At 48.3% G+C, this 20,000-nt stretch overlaps 4 protein-coding genes across 12 annotated transcripts in view; 2 read left to right on the top strand and 2 right to left on the bottom strand.

Moving 5' to 3' along the window:
- The window catches only part of LOC135094227 (alpha-(1,3)-fucosyltransferase C-like), a 17,704-nt gene extending 6,666 nt beyond the window's left edge, over nt 1–11,038 (bottom strand). For 3 of the 4 annotated variants that reach the window (XM_063994138.1, XM_063994140.1, XM_063994141.1), the window contains exon 1: nt 10,325–11,038. In XM_063994138.1, coding sequence (XP_063850208.1) covers nt 10,325–10,387 — 63 coding nt within the window. In that variant the 5' untranslated portion in view covers nt 10,388–11,038. Of the gene's footprint in view, nt 1–371; nt 820–10,324 lie in introns of those variants that run through there. The other variant, XM_063994139.1, reaches the window with a different exon arrangement.
- On the top strand, nt 4,021–7,023 carry LOC135094229 (pro-resilin-like). Its single transcript, XM_063994142.1, has 2 exons — nt 4,021–4,440; nt 4,904–7,023. Exons 1-2 carry the CDS (start codon nt 4,407–4,409, stop codon nt 6,139–6,141), a joined length of 1,272 nt encoding a protein of 423 aa, XP_063850212.1. The 5' UTR covers nt 4,021–4,406; the 3' UTR covers nt 6,142–7,023.
- Nucleotides 11,039–11,459: 421 nt separating the features above from the next.
- The window catches only part of LOC135094230 (pro-resilin-like), a 37,445-nt gene continuing 28,904 nt past the window's right edge, over nt 11,460–20,000 (bottom strand). For 3 of the 6 annotated variants that reach the window (XM_063994145.1, XM_063994143.1, XM_063994144.1), the window contains exons 2-3: nt 13,110–13,493; nt 11,460–12,645 (exon numbers count right to left, since the gene is read on the bottom strand). In XM_063994145.1, the coding sequence (XP_063850215.1) occupies nt 11,567–12,645; nt 13,110–13,143 (1,113 nt within the window). In that variant the 5' untranslated portion in view covers nt 13,144–13,493 and the 3' untranslated portion in view covers nt 11,460–11,566. Of the gene's footprint in view, nt 12,646–13,109; nt 13,494–14,440; nt 14,466–20,000 lie in introns of those variants that run through there. The other 3 variants (XM_063994149.1, XM_063994147.1, XM_063994148.1) reach the window with 2 other exon arrangements.
- LOC135094225 (uncharacterized) lies at nt 15,533–19,789 on the top strand. The gene is made up of 5 exons (XM_063994135.1): nt 15,533–15,897; nt 16,439–16,645; nt 16,851–17,014; nt 17,172–18,453; nt 18,800–19,789. Exons 1-5 carry the CDS (start codon nt 15,822–15,824, stop codon nt 19,504–19,506), a joined length of 2,436 nt encoding a protein of 811 aa, XP_063850205.1. The 5' UTR covers nt 15,533–15,821; the 3' UTR covers nt 19,507–19,789.

The following is a 20,000-nucleotide window of genomic DNA, read 5'->3' as shown; positions in this document are numbered from 1 at the left end:
TTATGTATACAGAACTCATACAAACATACACACAAAAAATACGGACACGAGAACACAAGTGTGGGTGCAGGAAGCCATCAGGACACACGTAGCAGTTCCTGAATGAATCGCACCTGCTTGTTCCCACTTATCACCGTCATCCGTAAATTTATATAGTCCTCTTTTAAAAACTCGTTCAACACTGACAGCCTTGTTACGAGTCTATTCATCCGCCATTCTATTTGAGAGCTAATTTTTTTCCCATGCGCATATATATATATTTTTTTAAAGAGAAAAGGGAGATTAAAAAAGAAAAAAAAAACATTACGATATGATGAGGGAAGTGAATGAGTGAATGAGTTAAAAAAAAATATACATCTTACTTAAATTACCTGTTTCTGCATACTTCCTTTGAGATGAAGAGAGAAAGAGAGCGAGAGAGAGAAATGATACGAGAAGACTGAGTGAGTGAGAGAATGAGAACCCTCTCTCTCTCTCTCTCTCTCTCTCTCTCTCTCTCTCTCTCTCTCTCTCTGCCAGAACACAATAACACCACTAATTATTTTCTTATCTCTTTCTCTTTCACTCTTTCTCTTCTACACCCTTCCTTTTCTCTCACGTCTCTCACTTTCTCTATTTTCTCACTTGTCAGGCACGGGAGAGAGAGAGAGAGACAGAGAGAGAGAGAGAGAGAGAGAGAGAGAGAGAGAGAGAGAGAGAGAGAGAGAGAGAGAGAGAGAGAGGAGAATTTTTGGGTAGAAACTGAATAAAAGAGAAGATTTTAAAGAAAGAAAAAATATACTGAATGACTTTCTTCCCCAAATGTTCTGACAATACTAACGGCAACTGTGTGTGTGTGTGTGTGTGTGTGTGTGTGTGTGTGTGTGTGTACTATCAATGATATAGCTACACTTGCGTCGCACATGTTATCTTATCCCCCCTCCCCTCTCTCTCTCTCTCTCTCTCTCTCTCTCTCTCTCTCTCTCTCTCTCTCTCTCTCTCTCTCCTTATCTTTCGTAAACGCCCTCATAAAATTCATTGTTTCATTAAAGGGGACATTGAAGAAGTAGAAGAAGATGATAATGATGATAATAAGAAAGATAAGAGAAAAACGAAAGAAAACAAAACTTAAAGAAAAAACAAAAGAAAGAAAAAAAACGCTGAAAACAAATAAATAAATCAACAACAACAACAACAACAACAACAAAACGAACACACTGAAAACGCAACGCACAGAAAACGGAATCCAACAGAAGACGGAACGTAACAGAAAACGGAACGCAACAGAAAACGGGAAGCTTATTTATTCCCTTGAGGCAACTTTTACTTCACGCTAATAAAATGTTGCGAGTCGTCCATTTAACTTCCTGACCTTAGAAGGGGAGGGGGAAGGGGGAGGGGAGGAGAGGGGAGGGGAGGGGAGGGGAGGAGTAGGAAGGGAAGGGAAGGGAAGGGAAGGGGGTTAGAGAGAGAGAGAGAGAGAGAGAGAGAGAGAGAGAGAGAGAGAGAGAGAGAGAGAGAGAGAGAGAGAGAGAGAGAGAGAGAGATGGGAAAAAATGAAGAATGGGAAAGAGCAAGGTGCAGAAGAAGAAGAGCAACAAGAACAACAATAACAACAACAAGAAACAAACAAACAAACAAACAAAAAAACACAAGATTAATGGCCTAGAGAGAGAGAGAGAGAGAGAGAGAGAGAGAGAGAGAGAGAGAGAGAGAGAGAGAGAGAGAACCATGAGGAAAGAACCATTAGCCTATATGTATCTCTCTCTCTCTCTCTCTCTCTCTCTCTCTCTCTCTCTCTCTCTCTCTCTCTCTCTCTCTCTCTCAACTGACCACACAGTCTTGAAAAAATACCTGAGCCATAATAAAAGCGAGAAGCGTGAGGATGCCCAGGTAAATGCAGGTAAGTACAGCTTAATTGGGGGGCCAGGTGAGGCAGAAGTAAGGTGAAGGAATTAACTTTATACAGGTAACTTTAAATTTTAGGGAACGTATAGGTGGTGGTGGTGGTGATGGTGGTGGTGGTGGTGGTGGTGGTGGTGATGGTGGTGGTGGTAGTGGAAATAATAGTAACAACACACGTTCACAACTATTACTACTATGACTACTATTGCTACTACTACTACTACAACCAGAGAGAGAGAGAGAGAGAGAGAGAGAGAGAAAGAGAGAGAGAGATTCAGTCAAGCGAAATTCAAAAGGGACTTTACATCTGCTTCATAAACTTTTGTATTTAATTAGTGACTGTGAATGTGGACTCCCTTATTAGGACACACACACACACACACACACACACACACACACACACACACACACACACACACACACACACACACACACACACACACACACACACACACACGAATAAGGAAAGTTAGATAGCAGAGTACTGTTATATTGGTAAGAGGACAACAACAACAACAACAACAACAACAACAACAACAACAACAACAACAACAAAGTGATAATAATAATGATAACGATAATAATAATAAAAATAATAATAATAATAATAATAATAATAATAATAATAATAATAATAATGAGAAGAAGAAGAAGAAGGAGAACAAGAAGAACAAGAAGAACAAGAACAAGAAAAGAAGAAAAAGAAAAAGAACTATCATCAATACTAATATTTTTATTATTATAACTACTACTACTATTATTACCATTAGAATTTGTAATAGTAGTAGTAGCAGTAGTAGTAAGAGTAGTAGCAGCAGTAATATCAATAGTAGTAGTAGTAGTAGTAGTAGTAGTAGTAGTAGTAGTAGTTTAAAAGTAAATATTTTCACTTTCTTACCAAGTGATGACACCAGCTCCCTCTCTCTCTCTCTCTCTCTCTCTCTCTCTCTCTCTCTCTCATCTCCTCTCTCTCTCTCCTCTCTCTCTCACCTGTTGCTCTTCCTTGGCAGTTAAAAGAAAAAGAGTAGGTCAAGAAGAAGACGAGAGAGTGATGCATACCTCTCTCTCTCTCCTCTCTCTCTCTCTCTCTCTCCTCTCTCTCTCTCTCTCTCTCTCTCTCTCTCTCTCTCTCTCTCTCTCTCTCTCTCTCTCCCTCTCTCTGAAAAAAAAATAAGAAAACATGGAATAAAAAAATGAGAGAGAGAGAGAGAGAGAGAGAGAGAGGGAGAGAGAGAGGAGAGAGAGAGAGAGAGAGAGAGAAGCATACATACGGAGGAAAGGAGACGAAAGAGAAAGGAAGGAAGGAAGAGAAGGGAGACAAGGAGGAGGGGGAAGAGGAGGATGGAGAGGAGAGAAGAGGAGGAGGAGGAGGAGGAGGAGGAGGAGGTGCGAGGAGGAGGAGGAGGAGGAGAAGGAGGAGGAGAAGGAGGAGGAGGAGGAGGAGGAGGAGGAGGAGGAGGAGGAGGAGGAGGAGGAGGAGATGAAGAAGAGAGCGAACTAACCAATGAAAGTAGAGCAATGTCATCTCCTCCTCCTCCTCCTCCTCCTCCTCCTCCTCCTCCTCCTCCTCTCCTCTTCCTCCTCCTTCTCCTCCATGAAAAATATTTGCGAGGTGATAGAATGAAGAACCCGTCTCTCTCTCTCTCTCTCTCTCTCCTCTCTCTCTCTCTCTCTCTCCTCTCTCTCTCTCTCTCTCTCTCTCTCAATGGTAAAGAAGAGAAGGTCTGAGGAAGAAAAGAAGATGAAGAAGAAGAAACGGAGGAGGAAGAGGGAGAAGAGAAAGAGGAAGAGAAAAACCAAACGAAGAAAAGGAGAGAAGGAAACGGAGAAGATAAAAAAGAGGAAACGGAGGAGGATGAGGAAGAACAAGAAGAAGAAAAAGAAGAAAATCAGAGGAAGAAAAGAAGAGGAAACAGAGGAAGAGGAAGAGGAAGAGAAGAAAAGCAATAGAAGAAAATGAGAGGAAGAAATAGAGGAAGAGGAAGAAGAAGAGGAAGAGGAGGAAGAGAAGAAGAAAAAAAAGACAGAAATTAAAAGGATTCGTCTGTCTTTTTGAGTGTCAGAAGGTCATAAGTGTATTTAGGGGGGCGGGGGGGGCAAGTCTGTCTGTCTGTCTATCTAGAAATGTCTCTCAGTATGTCTGTCCGTCGGGGAATCTGTCTGTCTCTCTGAGTGTCTGTCGGGAAAAGTACCAGGCTGTCTTTCTGTCTGTCGGGAAAAGTTTGCCTGTCTGTCTGTCTATCGGGAACGTGCGTGTCTGTGTGTCTGTGTGTCTGTGGTCGGCCAGGCGGTGGTTTGCTTCTCTTCATCGCTCCGGGCAAGTTTCGAGAGTCGGGCAGCGGGCAGTGTTGGGGGGCGGGGGGCGGGAGGCAAGGTCAGGCACGGGGAATGAGCCGGGGGGTGAGGGGTTGGGGGCTGAGGAGTGCCGCGGAGGTATAAAGGCATGCTGGCGTGCAGGATGGGCACAGCGCCTCCGCCTCCACCCGCTGCACGACACGCACTCCACACTCACGCCCTCCACCATGAGGCTCACGCTCCATCTCCTCCTGCCTGCTGGTAATGCCTCCACACCTCCACTCACTCCTCCTCTACTTCTACTCTTCAATGCACACCTGCTTCAGTAACTCCACTCTTCCATACACTCTCTCTCTCCCTCCAGTCAGGCACACACAACACAAGGGGTGGTGCAGGCAGCCACCAGGCCTGCACGCGGCAGTCCCTGCATGAAGCACGCCTGTCTGTCTCCACCTGTCACCCACATCCAGACATTTGTCTGCAGTAGTCGTCTTAGTCAGTCGGTCTCCACCAGTCAGCCAGTCAGTCTCCAGCAGTCAGTCAGTCAATCAGTCAGGCTTCACTTGTCATTCATTCAGTCAGTCAGTCAGTCAATGAGTCAGTCTCCATCAGCTAGTCAGCCAGTCAGTCTCCAGCAATCAGTCAGTCAATCTCCACCAGTCAGTGAATCAGTGAGTCAGTCACCAGCAGTCAGCGCGCCTCCCTAACCCCCTGCTCTCCTCAGCCCTGCTGGCCGCCGCGGCCGCCGACAAAGGCTTCGGCAGCGGCAACGGCCCTGCCACCAGCTACTCCGCGCCCTCCGCCAACGGCAACGGCTTCGGCGGCGCCAACGGCAACGGCTTCGGCGGCGCCAACGGCAACGGGTTTGGCGGCAACGGTCCCGCCAACACCTACTCGGCGCCCTCCGCCAACGGCTTCGGCAACGGCAATGGCAACGGCTTCGGCGGCGCGCCCAGCAACACCTACGGGCCGCCCGGCGGCGGCTACGGGTACGAGGACCCCCTGGCCGCGTTGGGCGACAACATCCCAGGGGGCGGCGAGCCCGGCGTGGACTACCCCGTGCTGGCCGCCGTGCCCGACACGGGCTTCTCGTGCGACGCGCAGACGGTGCCCGGCTACTACGCCGACGCGGCGCCCGAGGCGGGCTGCCAGGTGTTCCACATCTGCCAGGACCGCCCCTCGGGGCGCCGCCAGCAGGACTCCTTCCTGTGCCCCAACGGCACCGTGTTCAACCAGCAGTACTTCGTGTGTGACTGGTGGTTCAACTTCGACTGCAGCCTCGCCGAGGGCCTGTACTCCGTCAACGAGGAGGTGCTGCAGGCCGCGCTGGCCGCGCAGGGCCAGGGCGCCTACGCCTACCCCGCTCCCGGCGGCGTCAACGGCCTGGGCCTCGGCGGCGCCAACGGAGGTGTTAGGAACGGCAACGGCGGCAGGAACGGCGGCGCCAACGGTTATGGCAACGGCGGCGCCAGGAACGGCAACGGCAACGGCAACGGCGGCGCCAATGGTTATGGTGCCAACGGCAGCGGCAGGAACGGCAACGGTGCTCCCTCCACCTCCTACGGCACGCCCTCCAACGGTAATGGCAACGGCGCCAACGGCTTCAGCAACGGAGCACCCTCCACCGCCTACGGCACGCCGTCCAACGGCAACGGAAGGAACGGCAACGGCGCCAACGGGTACAGTAACGGGGCACCCTCCACCTCTTACGGCACTCCCTCCAACGGCAACGGCAGGAACGGCAACGGCGCTCCTTCCACCTCCTATGGCACTCCTTCTAACGGCAACGGCGTTCCCTCCAACGGCAACGGCGGCAGCAACGGCAGCGGCGCCCCCTCCACCTCCTATGGCACTCCCAGCAACGGCAACGGCAGGAACGGCAACGGTGCCAACGGCTACAGCGACGGCGCGCCCTCCACCTCCTATGGCGCCCCCTCCACCTCTTACGGCGCCCCTGTCTGAGCCTTCCTCCCCCACACCGGCCCTTCCCCAACAGACTGACCACTGACCCCAAAAGAACCGCGATAAACCCCGAGAAAACCCAAACAAACCCAAAAGAAAGCAAACAAACTCTCCCCCAAAAAAAGCAAACCCCAAACAGACCCTCTCCCCAAAAACACAAGACCCCAAACAACCCCAAACGAATCCAGACACCCATTTCTCAACACACCCATTTCTAACACCAGTCGTTCCTCCCCAGCCCTGATCTCTCTAACACAACGGAATCCTGTCCCGGCAAAAAGACCCATTCCCCATTCCCCATTCCCCCAGCACCCCAACGTCGCCCACACCTGAAGAGTCCATGGTACAAGACACACCTTCCTGCTGATTAGATGCGTCGCTAGCTTACCTGTCCACCTTTACCTGTATGATTTATTAATATATTGATCTTTTCACCACTAAGTTTGAAATTCTCGCTTTTTTTTTTTGCTTTTCGTACATTTTATTTATTGTTTCTTGTAGTTTGCGTGTATTATTTATTAATTTATTATATTTTTGTCAATCCAATTTTCGTTTTTCTATTTATTTATTTATTTTTTTTATTTATTGACTTAAAACTGTATGCGTATTTAGTTTGTTGCATGTTCTCTCTCTCTCTCTCTCTCTCTCTCTCTCTCTCTCTCTCTCTCTCTCTCTCTCTCTCTCTCTCTCTCTCTCTCTCTCTCTCTCTCTCTCTCTCTACACCCCTTCTTCATTCCTCTTACAACTATTATTCTTGCTCTTCCTCCTCTCCTTTCCTTCTTTACCTCCTCCTCCTGCTCCTCCTCCTCCTCCTCCTCCTCGTGCTCCTCCTTGTAGAGAACAAGTATTTGACAGTGAAATTACAAATAAATCATACAGTTATACAATGTTTCCTTCTTGATGGTGATGGTGATGGTGGCGGTGATGGTGATGGTGATGGTGACGGTGATGGTGGCGGTGATGGTGACGGTGATGGTGATCTTTAGTTTAGAAAAGATGTTTTTTATTCATTTATCATTTCTACTTCTACTACTACTACTGTTACTACTACTACTACTACTACTACTACTACTATTTACACTCCTACCACTATTACATCTGCTACTATCACCACCGGCACTACTACTACTACTACTACTATCAGAAACGTGTGTGTGTGTGTGTGTGTGTGTGTGTGTGTAAAGGTGACACAACATGCACAGGTGTGATGAAAAGGTTCAAGACAGATACACGTGTAAGAGGGAGGAGGGAGTGAGGGAGGGGGAGGGGAATAGGGGGAGAGGGCAGGAGATGGGGCGTGCATCCAAAAGCAGTTATTTATTTATTTATTTATTTGTTTATTTACTTGTTTATTTTGCCTAGGGATATAATATTGGCAGATTTGTAAGCTAATAGGTTTAGGTTAGGTTAGGTTAGGTTAGGTTGGGCTAAGTTAGGTTAGGTTAGGTTTAGGTTAGGTTAGGTTTAGATTAGACAAGGTTAGGTTAGGTTAGGTTAGGTTAGGTTGGGTTGGGCTAAGTTAGGTTAGGTTAGGTTAGGTTAGGTTAGGTTGGGTTGGGCTAAGTTAAGTTAGGTTAGGTTAGGTTAGGTTAGGTTAGGTTAGGTTAGGTTAGGTTAGGTTGGGCTAAGTTAGGTTAGGTTAGGTTTAGGTTAGGTTAGGTTTAGATTAGACAAGGTTAGGTTAGGTTAGGTTAGGTTAGGTTGGGTTGGGCTAAGTTAGGTTAGGTTAGGTTAGATTAGGTTAGGTTAGGTTAGGTTAGGTTAGGTTAGGTTTAGGTTTGGTTAGGTTTAGATTAGACAAGGTAAGATGAAGATTAGATTAGGTTTACTTCACTTTATTAATTTCACAGCTGGCTAATTCGCTGTACAGTTCACGACTTAAACAAAGACTCATATTTTAACCCAGAAAGTCAGTCTTGGAATTAGTAGGTAAGATAAGACTGAATAGATTAGATTAGGTTACGTTACATTACTTCATTTCATTAACTTCACAGCTGGACCCTTCACTGTAAACGTCATGAATAAAAAACAAAGGCATCGTATTTTTACCCAGGAACGTCACAATCTTGAAATCACCACACTAAGGTAATTTCACTGGAAACTGGAAACTCCGATTTTTCAGTCAGACAAAAGAACTTGAAATAGGAAGGCGATTTGAAGTAGCGGCAAGTGTTCAGAAATGTTTTGCTTTCACCACGACTATTTTTCAAGGCCACAGAGATAACTAGATGGGTTCTCACGCCTGTTTCTCTTGTTAATAATGTATAAATCTTGTTAATCTGTCACTAGACCCGTAAAATCACCCTTATTTTCTCACCACAACTGTTTTCGAGGCCACTGAGATGATCAGCTGGGTTCTCACGCCTGTTTTTCCTATTACTAATGCAAAAATCTTGTTAATCTGTCGTAAAAACACCGTTAAAAGCGCTTTACTCTCTCACCACAACTGTTTTCAAAGTCTACAGAGATGATAGCGTGATTTTCAAGGGTTTCTCCTGTTAAATATGTACAGATCTTGTTAATCTGTCACTAGAACCGTAAAAACACCCTTGAAAACCTGTCGCATCATCTGAAGTCTTTTATAAGTGTTTCCCCTGTTAATAATATAGAAATCTTGTTCATCTGCTACTACAACCTGAAAAAAACACTATTAGAAAACCCGTACAACTTCAACCAGAGCCTTTTGAAAGTAGTAAAGGCGCGGCGCAGAGCCTTTTGAAAGTAGTAAAGGCGCGGCGCAGAGGTGTTTCAGAATATAGCACACATTCACTTAACCCTTTCACTGGCAGACAAAACTTTTCCTTCAATACACATATATACAACTTTTAAGACGAAATTTTTGCGGTAAACATTCTTAAAGACAGTTTGTGGCGTAAAAGGACAAAAAACTAACTATGTTTTCTCTCTACTCTCTCTTGTGTCTCTTCCAACTAAGACGAGAGACGAAAATGTAAAAAAAAAAGGTTAATTAAATTTCCCAACGCCTGTTACTTACAAGGCGACGCAAGGAGGGAACCGTGAGCATGTCTGGACGAGGAACATGGGGAAGCAACACACCTACACCCAATTCATGAAGCTCTCGCAACGCCTGGACGAGTGGCGCCGCTGATCACACTCCGATTCACACCCAGGGGGCAGACGGCGCGGGCAGGTCAGTGGGCCAGCGGTCATTCACGGAGGGTCACGTGTACTGCTGCTGCCAAGGCTTCCCCGTCCCCACGATGGTTTAATGAATAGGTGTTGTAGATTTTGACCCGTGTGTGTGTGTGTGTGTGTGTGTGTGTGTGTGTGTTTCTTATTATTTTTCTACAGGACGCTTTTTTTTTTTTCCTTTGTTTTGTTTATTTTTTTAAGTTAGAAAACGATATTGTAGCTTTTTATGCATAGTGTTCTTGTCTACTACCACTACTACTACTATTACGTGTGTGTGTGTGTGTGTGTGTGTGTGTGTGTGTGTGTGTTTGCGTATGTCCACCGGGTTAAGGCAAGCACTGTGCGTCTGGCGGCGGTCCTCAGCAACACACGTGGCCACACTGAGGGACTGCCACAGGTGACGCATATAGGTCCTTCAATCATACCTGCGTCAGACACCTTGCCAAATTCTCTCTCTCTCTCTCTCTCTCTCTCTCTCTCTATCAATTATTCAAATGCGTTATCTTAGAAGGAAACGGAGGAGATAAAGGAGGAAGGGTACGAGGAAGAGAAGAAAGCCAGAAGGAAGAAAAGGAGAAGAGGAAGCGAAGGAAAAAGAAGAGAAAGAAGAAAGACAAAGAAAGCCGTGACTGCATCATTATTAAAGCGCCGTTCTGAATTGACTTTTTTTTTTCAATTCAGTACTGTCATGTGGGTTTTGAGTTCAGTAATCTTTGCCTGGGACTAAATAATTAACGTTATCATTTTCCTGCACTAGAACTGTCACCTTCATGCTTCCAGGCTGATATGTTACTTCTGACCTATTTATTAATTAAACCCTTTGATTTACTCAGTACATCTTTGTTTAATTACTAATGAAAAAAGATATTGAATGTTTCTACAGCCACTTCTTATCTTTACATTGGATAAAAATGACAATCTATTCTTTTTTTTCATCTCATTCCTTCATGCAATACTTCCCGCGCTGTTCATCGTCTCGTATCGCAGTGGAAGGGTTAAACTCCTTATTGTCACTATCAAGTTCAGTTACCTTTGTTTTCTGCATCCTCCGGTACAGGTTTCGTGGACAGTTGACAGCCTCCAGTCTAAACATCTGGACAGCAAGAGCGAATTCCTTTACCAGAACTGCCTTCGGAGTCACCCACTGCCTGCTTGGGTGTGTGTGGGTGAGTGTCTTCGCTTTTTTGCACTGCCAGATCAAACACGCAAAAAATTTAAACTCGATTCGTTTCTCAGCGTGCACAATACTCTTGTCTCTCCTGGCTGCTGCTCCACCACACTACAAATAAAATACAAGCCACTGAGAGTTTGAGGGCCCGTATTAAATCGTTTTTTCGGGAACAACTTTATAACGAACTGATGAATTGGGGTCGTGCTTTCACATAGCGCGTTTCAGACTGCTAGATGTTCGTCACTAAGGGTCGAAAAAAGGAGGTTAATGAAAGTACACTCTCGGCCAAAAGTTTGCTCGCGCCCTATTCTTTTCCACCTACTTTAACCGTGTCGTCTCACTGCAAGTCCTCCGCAGTGCTGCCTGTCACTTTACAACACCCGAGAAGTGAAAGGTGCCCAGATCAGAGGACGTCAGACTGAAGGAACACGCTTAATAGTAGATGTTAGGTTAGGTTAGGTTAGGTTAGGTTAGGTTAGGTTAGGTTAGGTTACAAGACTCCCAGCCGCGCCTGTACTTGCCACTATCAAACTCTAATAACCCCAGCACTGACACCCCCAACAGACACCAAGCCAACTAAACCACCCTCATTACCTACACTTACCAGAGCACAGGTGTCAAAAACAAGACATGCAGGTGTGTAAACATACGTACATGTTTTCCCCAATCATTAGGCAACACAGTGTCCTTCCCCACCTAACCCCTTCAGGCCCCAACCCGGAAACGCCCTTACCCCCTCGACTTCGCAGCTGTGTTAGTGGTTCTTCAAGGTAATTAATTATACAGTGTACCGCCTTAGTAGTAGTAGTAGTAGTAGTAGTAGTAATAGTTTTTCGCTTAATATATTTGCTATAATCTATCTTTTCTTTTCTCATCTCCTCCTCCTCTTCCTCCTCCTCATGTTTGGTCTTCCTTTCTGTTCTTTAGCATTTGTTTTCCTCCTCCTCCTCCTCCTCCTCCTCCTCCTCCTCCTGAAGTGAGAGGCAAAGAGGTCTAAATTCACCAAGCTTTATTAAATACGTCGCGAGGGGCGCCACGCTCGCGGAGGGCGCTATATACACAGGATGGGGCGGGGGTCAGCGGGAAGGAGGCCGGGACAGCTCAGAAGGGGGCGCCGTAGGAGGTGGAGGGCGCACCGTTGCCGTTGGAGGGAGTGCCGTAAGAGGTGGAAGGAGCGCCGTTGCCGTTCCTGCCGTTGCCGTTGGAGGGAGTGCCGTAAGAGGTGGAGGGTGCCCCGTTACTGTACCCGTCGGCGCCGTTGCCGTTCCTTCCGTTGCCGTTGGACGGCGTGCCGTAGGCGGTGGAGGGTGCCCCGTTGCTGAAGCCGTTGGCGCCGTTGCCATTGCCGTTGGAGGGCGTGCCGTAGGAGGTGGAGGGAGCACCGTTGCCGTTCCTGCCGCTGCCGTTGGCACCATAACCATTGGCGCCGCCGTTGCCGTTGCCGTTGCCGTTCCTGGCGCCGCCGTTGCCATAACCGTTGGCGCCGCCGTTCCTGCCGCCGTTGCCGTTCCTAACACCTCCGTTGGCGCCGCCGAGGCCCAGGCCGTTGACGCCGCCGGGAGCGGGGTAGGCGTAGGCGCCCTGGCCCTGCGCGGCCAGCGCGGCCTGCAGCACCTCCTCGTTGACAGAGTACAGGCCCTCGGCGAGGCTGCAGTCGAAGTTGAACCACCAGTCACACACGAAGTACTGCTGGTTGAACACGGTGCCGTTGGGGCACAGGAAGGAGTCCTGCTGGCGGCGCCCCGAGGGGCGGTCCTGGCAGATGTGGAACACCTGGCAGCCCGCCTCGGGCGCCGCGTCGGCGTAGTAGCCGGGCACCGTCTGCGCGTCGCAGGAGAAGCCCGTGTCGGGCACGGCGGCCAGCACGGGGTAGTCCACGCCGGGCTCGCCGCCCCCTGGGATGTTGTCGCCCAACGCGGCCAGGGGGTCCTCGTACCCGTAGCCGCCGCCGGGCGGCCCGTAGGTGTTGCTGGGCGCGCCGCCGAAGCCGTTGCCGTTGCCGTTGCCGAAGCCGTTGGCGGAGGGCGCCGAGTAGGTGTTGGCGGGACCGTTGCCGCCAAACCCGTTGTTGCCGTTGGCGCCGCCGAAGCCGTTGCCGTTGGCGGAGGGCGCGGAGTAGCTGGTGGCAGGGCCGTTGCCGCCGCCGAAGCCTTTGTCGGCGGCCGCGGCGGCCAGCAGGGCTGAGGAGAGCAGGGGGTTAGGGAGGCGCGCTGACTGCTGGTGACTCACTCACTGACTGGTGGAGATTGACTCACTGACTGGTGGAGACTGACTGGCTGACTAGCTGATGGAGACAGTCTGACTCATTGACTGACTGACTGAATGAATGAATGACAAGTGGAGCCTGACTGACTGACTGACTGACTGAATGAATGACAAGTGGAGCCTGACTGATTGACTGGCTGACTGGTGGAGACCGACTGACTAAGAAGACTACTGCAGACAAATGTCTGGATGTGGGTGACAGGTGGAGACAGACAGACAAGCGTGCTTGATGCAGGGGCTGCCGCGTGCAGGCCTGGTGGCTGCCTGCACCACCCCTTGTGTTGTGTGTGCCTGACTGGAGGGAGAGAGAGAGTGTATGGAAGCAGGTGTGCATTGAAGAGTAGAAGTGGAAGAGTGAGTGGAGGTGTGGAGGCATTACCAGCGGGCAGGAGGAGGTGGAGCGTGAGCCTCATGGTGGAGGGCGTGAGTGTGGAGTGCGTGGCGTGCAGCGGGTGGAGGCGGAGGCGCTGTGCCCATCCTGCACGCCAGCATGCCTTTATACCGCCGCGGCACTCGTGACCCTGGCTAGTGAGGGGGGCTAGGGTGAGTGAGAGGGGTGAGAGGGGGAGATGGGGAAGAGGTCACGCGGCAGACCAGGTCACTCTTCTCGCTTATTATTCCTGGTCATCTTCCCGCCCCGGAGTGAAGATGTTCGGGGTCAGAGCGGCACACGATGCGGGGAGAGAGGGAGAGGCGCGGGAGAAGGCGAAGGGGAGAGAGGGAGAGGTGATGCCAAGACCGGCTCATACAGGTGGGCTTCTCTCTGCCAAGTGAAAGAGAGGAAGAGCGTTAAGACAGAGGAGATGAGATGAGATGCTTAGGTTACGTTAGGGATGATCAATAAGGAACAACTATAGGGAGGTTCTATAGGAAAGGTTTACAAAATTAGGTTAGGGTAGGTAAGGGTTCAATACGGAGGATCTAAAAGGGAAGGGATGGTGTAGGGAAGAAGTATAGGGAAGATTTATAGATGGTGTTTATACTATCTTCCCTACCTTCACTTCGCTATCTTTTTATCATTGGTCTTACGTTCACTTTGGGTCTTGTTTTGTTTGAGACTGGCTGTTTGTGTTCATGCTTCTGTGACTGGTTAACTGCGTGTCCTTGTAATTGGCTGACTGTCTATCCTTGAGTGTGTGTGTGTGTGTGTGTGTGTGTGTGTGTGTGTGTGTGTGTGTGTGTGTGTGTGTGTGTCGTGATATCTTCCTATCAGTCAGTCAGTCAATGCTCCATTAATATAGATAAATGAGTGAATGAATGAATGAGTGAATGAATAAAGAAATACGAGTAAATAACTTGATAAATGAATAAGTCAATCAATCAATAAGTCAGTCAGCAAATGGATATAAAAAAAACTACATAAATACACGGGAAAAAAAATAATGAAGAAAAAGAAAAGAAAAAAAAAAGAGAAAGAAAATGCGCGGGAAAAATAATAAACAAAGAAAAAAAAGAAGATAAAAGAAAAAAAAGAAAATGCGCTGGAAAAATAGTAAAGAAAGAAGAAAAGAATAAAAGAAAAAAGAAAATACGCGGGAAAAATAAGAAATAAAGAAGAAAAGAAAAAAAATGCGCGAGAAAAATAATGAAAGAAGAAAAGAGAAAGAAAAAAAAAGAAAAGAACAGCAGCAGTCAAAGCAAACACCACCACCACCACCACCACCACCACCAGAGCACCACCACCACCACCACCACCATGGCGCAACACACCTGAACCCATTAAAGGTGGTGGCGGGCGCTCCAGTACCCTGCGGCGGATCGTGTGTATGTGTGTGTGTGTGTGTGTGTGTGTGTGTGTGTGTGTGTGTGTGTGTGTGTGTGTGTGTGTTGGGAGGGGGTGAGGAAAAGGAGGAATGACTATTATCTAATCTACACACTCGATAGCACCTGTATATCTTTCGCTATCTCACCTGTATCATCTCCACCTTTTCTCTCCTATTTTTCTTTGTTAATTTGGTATGCGTCCATTTTTACCTGTTGCAGTTTTTCCCTGCTTTCTATTCCATATATTTTTTTTATTATTTATTTATTTTATTTTTTTTTTTTTTCTATTTCATATTTTTTTGTATTTATTTATTTTTTTTCTATTCCATATTTTTTTTTTTTGTATTATTTATCTATTTTTTTTTTCTATTCCATATTTTTTTTTATTATTTATTTATTTTATTTTTTTCTTTCTATTCCATATTTTCTTTGTATTTATTTATTTTACTTTTTCTTTCTATTCCATATTTCTTTTGTATTTATTTATTTTATTTTTTTCTTTCTATTCCATATTTTTTTTTGTATTATTTATTTTATTTTTTCTTTCTATTCCATATTTTTTTTTGCATTATTTATTTACTTTTTTTTCATTATGTTCTTTTAGTGTCAACTTCATTTTCTCCTCCATTTATCACACCTTGCATTACTTTTTGTTTACTTTTCCTCTTTCTTTTTTTTACACGTTTCTCGCTCTTTCAATTTTCGTTATTTCATTTTTATCACATTGTATTTCCGTCTATCACTTTCTTTTTTTTGTATTTTCATTTCCTATCAAAAAAAAAAAAATTAACCACGTATTCAATTATTTCCCATTTTCCATCCCATTTCCATGTGTATTCTCGTTTTCTTCATCCATCATGTTATACTTTCTTGAAAACACTTAAAAACACCCTTTGAAAACCCTTGAAAACACTTGAAAACCCTTGAAAACACCCTTTGAAAACCCTTGAAAACCCTTGAAGAAAACACCCTTTGAAAGACTGAAGAAAAATTTGAAAAACACCCTTTTGGAAACCCGCTTTGAAAACACGCTCAGAAAACACTATTGAATACCATCACAGCAACAATTTCCTCCCGTGTATATTGGTAGCGAAAACAAGACAACGTTTACGATTACCCTGCTGCATTTTCATCAGTGCAAGGAGTGCTGGAGGCGGCGGGACACTGATACATATCTACGGCACCACTTTATGGATTCATATCTGGTAATTTGTTTCCTTAATACCATAATTTGTACGATCCACTTATACAGACCTCGAGATATAACACTCCGACCTTGTACTGACTGACTCTATCGCTGGACAGTTAGAAAGGGACTAGAAGAAGTATGGAGAGGTACCTTAGCTCACCTGTGCGCCTCCTCCTTGGCCTCATCTGCGTCCTGGCTAGGGGCACTACTGCAGGTGAGTTTATATTTGATTTATTTCATTTAGGCAAGGAAAATAAAAGACAAAAACACTCAAATCACATCTGCCAAACACCTGTAATTCCTCTCTCGGCCACTGTACTTAACTACACCACCATCATCACCACCACCATCACCACCACTTACCTTACCTCTTCAAGTGATGAGTCACCACCATCACCACCACTTACCTTACCTCTTCAAGTGATGAGTAACAAATGACTAACAAAAATATTTCGCCCAAATGAAGTTCCTTAGTTTTCTCCACCTTGTCCATCACCTCACTAGCGTCAACCAGAGCTGTACCTGTGATTAATGACGGTGCTAATGGAGGAGGTGGGGCAGTGTTGACGTTTTTCGTTATTATTTTTTTACAGTTTCTTTTGAGTAAGTGGATATTTGCTATCTTGTCCGTCTCTTGGGTTCTACTGTCCGTCTGTCCGTCTCTTGGGTTCTACAACTACATTCTCTAGTATAACGATTCTGAAAAACTCTTGGTATAGAACCCTTTCACTCCTTCAGTCCTCATGCATTCACAGGCGAGGGCGTGGTGGTGGTGGCCGTGGAGTCTTCGAAAGGCCACCTATGTAGGACCTTCCCCCAACACACCACCTTCCCCCGGGGCTTCCCCAGCGAGAACGCCTCCTCTGTGGGTGTGTGCGCCCTGGTGAGGCCCGAGTTGACGCAGCCAGCTCCATACAGCCACATCGTGTCCTTTACGTCCAGTGGCGTCTCTGTGGCTGCTGGTAAGGTGTGGTGGTGGTGGTGATGTGTGATGTTTGTCTGACCCTTGTTTGTCTATTAGTGTGATGTCTGTTTGTCCCATGCTCTTCTATTTATCTATCTACCCGTTTACCTGTTTGTTTGTTTGTTGGTCTGTCTACTTGTCTGTCCGTCTATCTGCCTGGCGGTCTAGCTTTCTACGAAGGATTGTCTGGCTTGTGTCCCCAGGCATCAACTCCTCCCTCGCTCTCTGGCTGACGGTGGGCGAGGAGACGCACCGCCTGAATGACTCCCTGAAGGGCGAGGTGTGGAACATGGTGTGCGTGGGCCTGTCTGCCGCGCACGATACGCCCACGCCCGAGGAGAAGCACCCACCACCAAAGGTTAACGAGGTAAAGGGTGTTCGGTAAAGTATAGGAGACTGAGAAGTCGCTTTTGTCTGTCTGTCTGTCTGTCTGTCTGTCTGTCTGTCTCTGTCCTTGCACAGGCCAGCGGGAGGGAGTGACGCGTGGCAGCGGGTGTGGGTGTGGCAGCCTGTCTCTCCTGCAGGTGTGGGCGTCCCTGCAGGGCCTCCCCCTGGACGTGCCTCTCGGTGTCAACATCACAGCGTGGGAGGAGGATGTGGAGGTGTGCGTGGGCACCCGTAGCAAGTGGTACGCCTCCTTCACGGGCTTCGTCACTGGCGTCACGCTGCAGGTGGGGAAGGGGGAGCTGACCCCCGATAACTGCTCCCTGCTGCTGGAGACCAACCAACTGACGGCGCCGCTCAACGAGTCCTGGACGCCCCATGGCCCTGTCTTTGCCCTGGAGGAGGACCTGCGGCAGCCTTGTGACACATCCGTGCTCACGCTGGTGCTGCGCGAGGCCTGGGGCCACGACAAGGCACTGCGCTGGTGCCGCAGCCTGGGGGGCCACTTACCCACGGAGGAGGAGGTCGCCGCGGGCCTGGTGACCTTGAAATGCACCTCTGAGGAGCACCTGTCGTGGATGAGCGACGCCAGCGAGAGGGATGAGGGCCCCGCAAACACCTGCCCCGTGGTGCTGGCGGACGGCGGCGTGGGGCGGCGCCCCTGCCTCAGCGAGCTGGAGTGCAGCCTGTGCCAGGTGCCCGCCGGCCTGCGCTACACGCTCTACGGCGCCCGCACAGACTTCGACCGCCACTACCGCCTCAGCGCGCGGCAAGACGACTCTTTCCTCTTCCAGGGTGAAACCAGCAACATCACGCGCACGGCGGCTGGCTGGACCCTGCAGTCCAGGCTGCACCGCCGCCAGCTGCACCTCAACGGCAGCGTGGGTGTGATGGGGCGCCGCGCCTGGCGCTCCCCGACCCACGCCGCGGACACCCTCACCTTCACGGTGTGCAACGCCATCCAGTTCTCCTCCAACGACGGAGTGTGTGTGCTGCGCAGCGAGCGCTGTGACGGGCGTGTCCACGCCCCGGACATGAGCGACGAGGAGGACTGTGGCAGCCGGCGCCTCCTCCGCAAGGACGCGCACTACGACCCCGGCGTGAGGCCCTTCGCCGGCCAGAAGCTCACCATCTACTACTGGTTCGAAGCCATGCTGGTGCAGAAAATGGACGCGGAGAAGGACCTGGCCAGCACAGACCTCAACCTGCACCTGCGCTGGGAGGACCCCAGGGTCAAGTTCGTCGACACCAAGATGGGCCGCAACAGCTTCCCCTGCCACCAGATCTGGACGCCCAGCTTGTTGATGTTTGCGGGGTACTACATCGGGCCCGCCGTGCACCCCTCCGCCAACAGAACCTTGTGCTACGTCTACTGGGAGGAGATGCCGCGCCAGGAGAACCAGATGGACGACCCCTTCATGGGTGAGCCTGGGGCGGGGCGGGCGGGGAGAGCTTTAAGTAGAGGTAATGTTAGGGTTTTGCGCAGTTACTTGCAAGTGTTTTCAGTGGGCAGGCTTCAGTGGGCAGGCTTTTCCTTGGCATAACAGTGTTTTTGTGACAAGCTCACACAACACAACACAGGTGCGAATCACGGACTAATGCTCCTCTTCCTCTTCTTCCTCCCACACACTCCTGCCCTCCCTGTCCACGACGCTCCACTCCCTTCTTCTCTGCCTGCCTCTCTGTTCCTCATCCCCATCGCGCTCCCTGCCTTCACTCTGTCCCTTCACCTGTCTGTCTGTCTGTCTGCCACGCCTCCCCCACACAGGCAGGTACATGACCAGGACCAACATCTCGCAGTACCGTAACTTCCTGGTCACGTACCCTTGCATGCTGCGTGTGTCCAGGTACCCCTTCGGCAGGTACATGTGTAACCTCACCTTCAGCCTCTACGGGGACCATGAGAACGTTGACTGGCAGGTGATGGACCTCCGCCAGGAGAATGGGAACCCGCCCATTATGAATTACTACGGGGACCACGACCTCTTCGACTACAAACTGGAGAAGATAACCTTAGACGTCCACCATAATATGATATCTTTCACCTTGCACCTGATTGGCCAGCCAGATTACCACCTGATGAGTAACTTCCTTCCTAGTTTCCTCATTTTTGGGATCTGTTATTCCTCGTTCTACTTCCCCATCGCGGAGTTTAATGAAAGAATGCATGTCTCTTTAACATCTCTCGTGGTTCTTATCGCCTTTTTCTCCCAAGCGACAAATTCCTACGTAAAAACGCCTTATTACAAACTAATTGACGTATGGTATATCTCCCTCATCATACTGTGCTGTTTGGTGGTCACTGCTCACGTCTATGTCAATTACCTGAGGGTGCAGCGAGTCACGTCCCACTCCAGTCTGGCGAAGAAAGTTTTGTTGGCGAAAAGATTTAATGTCGGGTGCAAAATTGTTATTATTACTTTGTTTGGACTTTTGGTGTTTCTGTTTGTATTGTTTAGCATGGATATTATCTGAAAAGTGTGTGTGTGTGTGTGTGTGTGTTTGTTATGTTCCTCGTGATGTTCTCTTGGCTGGCTGAGTGTGTGTTGTCTTGCTGTGGTGTTCTTGTCTTGTTCAGTTCAGTCAGTTCAGTCAGTCACTTATTTCACTAAGTATAAATAAGTATAAAGCTGAACAAAAAGTAAACAAATAAATAAAGACGTAAACAAACAGTTAAGTAAATAAACGAACACGATGAAAACTAAAAACAAAACAAAAAAATAAATGCACTCAAACACTAAAGCAAATAAATAAAAAAAAAATCTAAACATCTTTCATTCTTTCCTCACCCTCTTCATTTTTTTTTTTCGAAAGCACCACCACCACCACCACCACAGCACCTGGCGGGCGAGCACTATGGCGCAACACCTGAGCCAATTAAGGTGAATGGCGGGCACTCCAGTAGCTTAAGGCGCTTCGTGTGTGTGTGTGTGTGTGTGTGTGTGTGTGTGTGTGTGTGTGTGTGTGTG

Source organism: Scylla paramamosain, chromosome 45 (assembly GCF_035594125.1).
Source record: "Scylla paramamosain isolate STU-SP2022 chromosome 45, ASM3559412v1, whole genome shotgun sequence".
Classification (NCBI taxonomy): domain Eukaryota; kingdom Metazoa; phylum Arthropoda; class Malacostraca; order Decapoda; family Portunidae; genus Scylla; species Scylla paramamosain.
The sequence above is the reverse complement of the archived record's forward strand: the minus strand, read 5'-3'. Positions and strand labels throughout refer to the sequence as shown.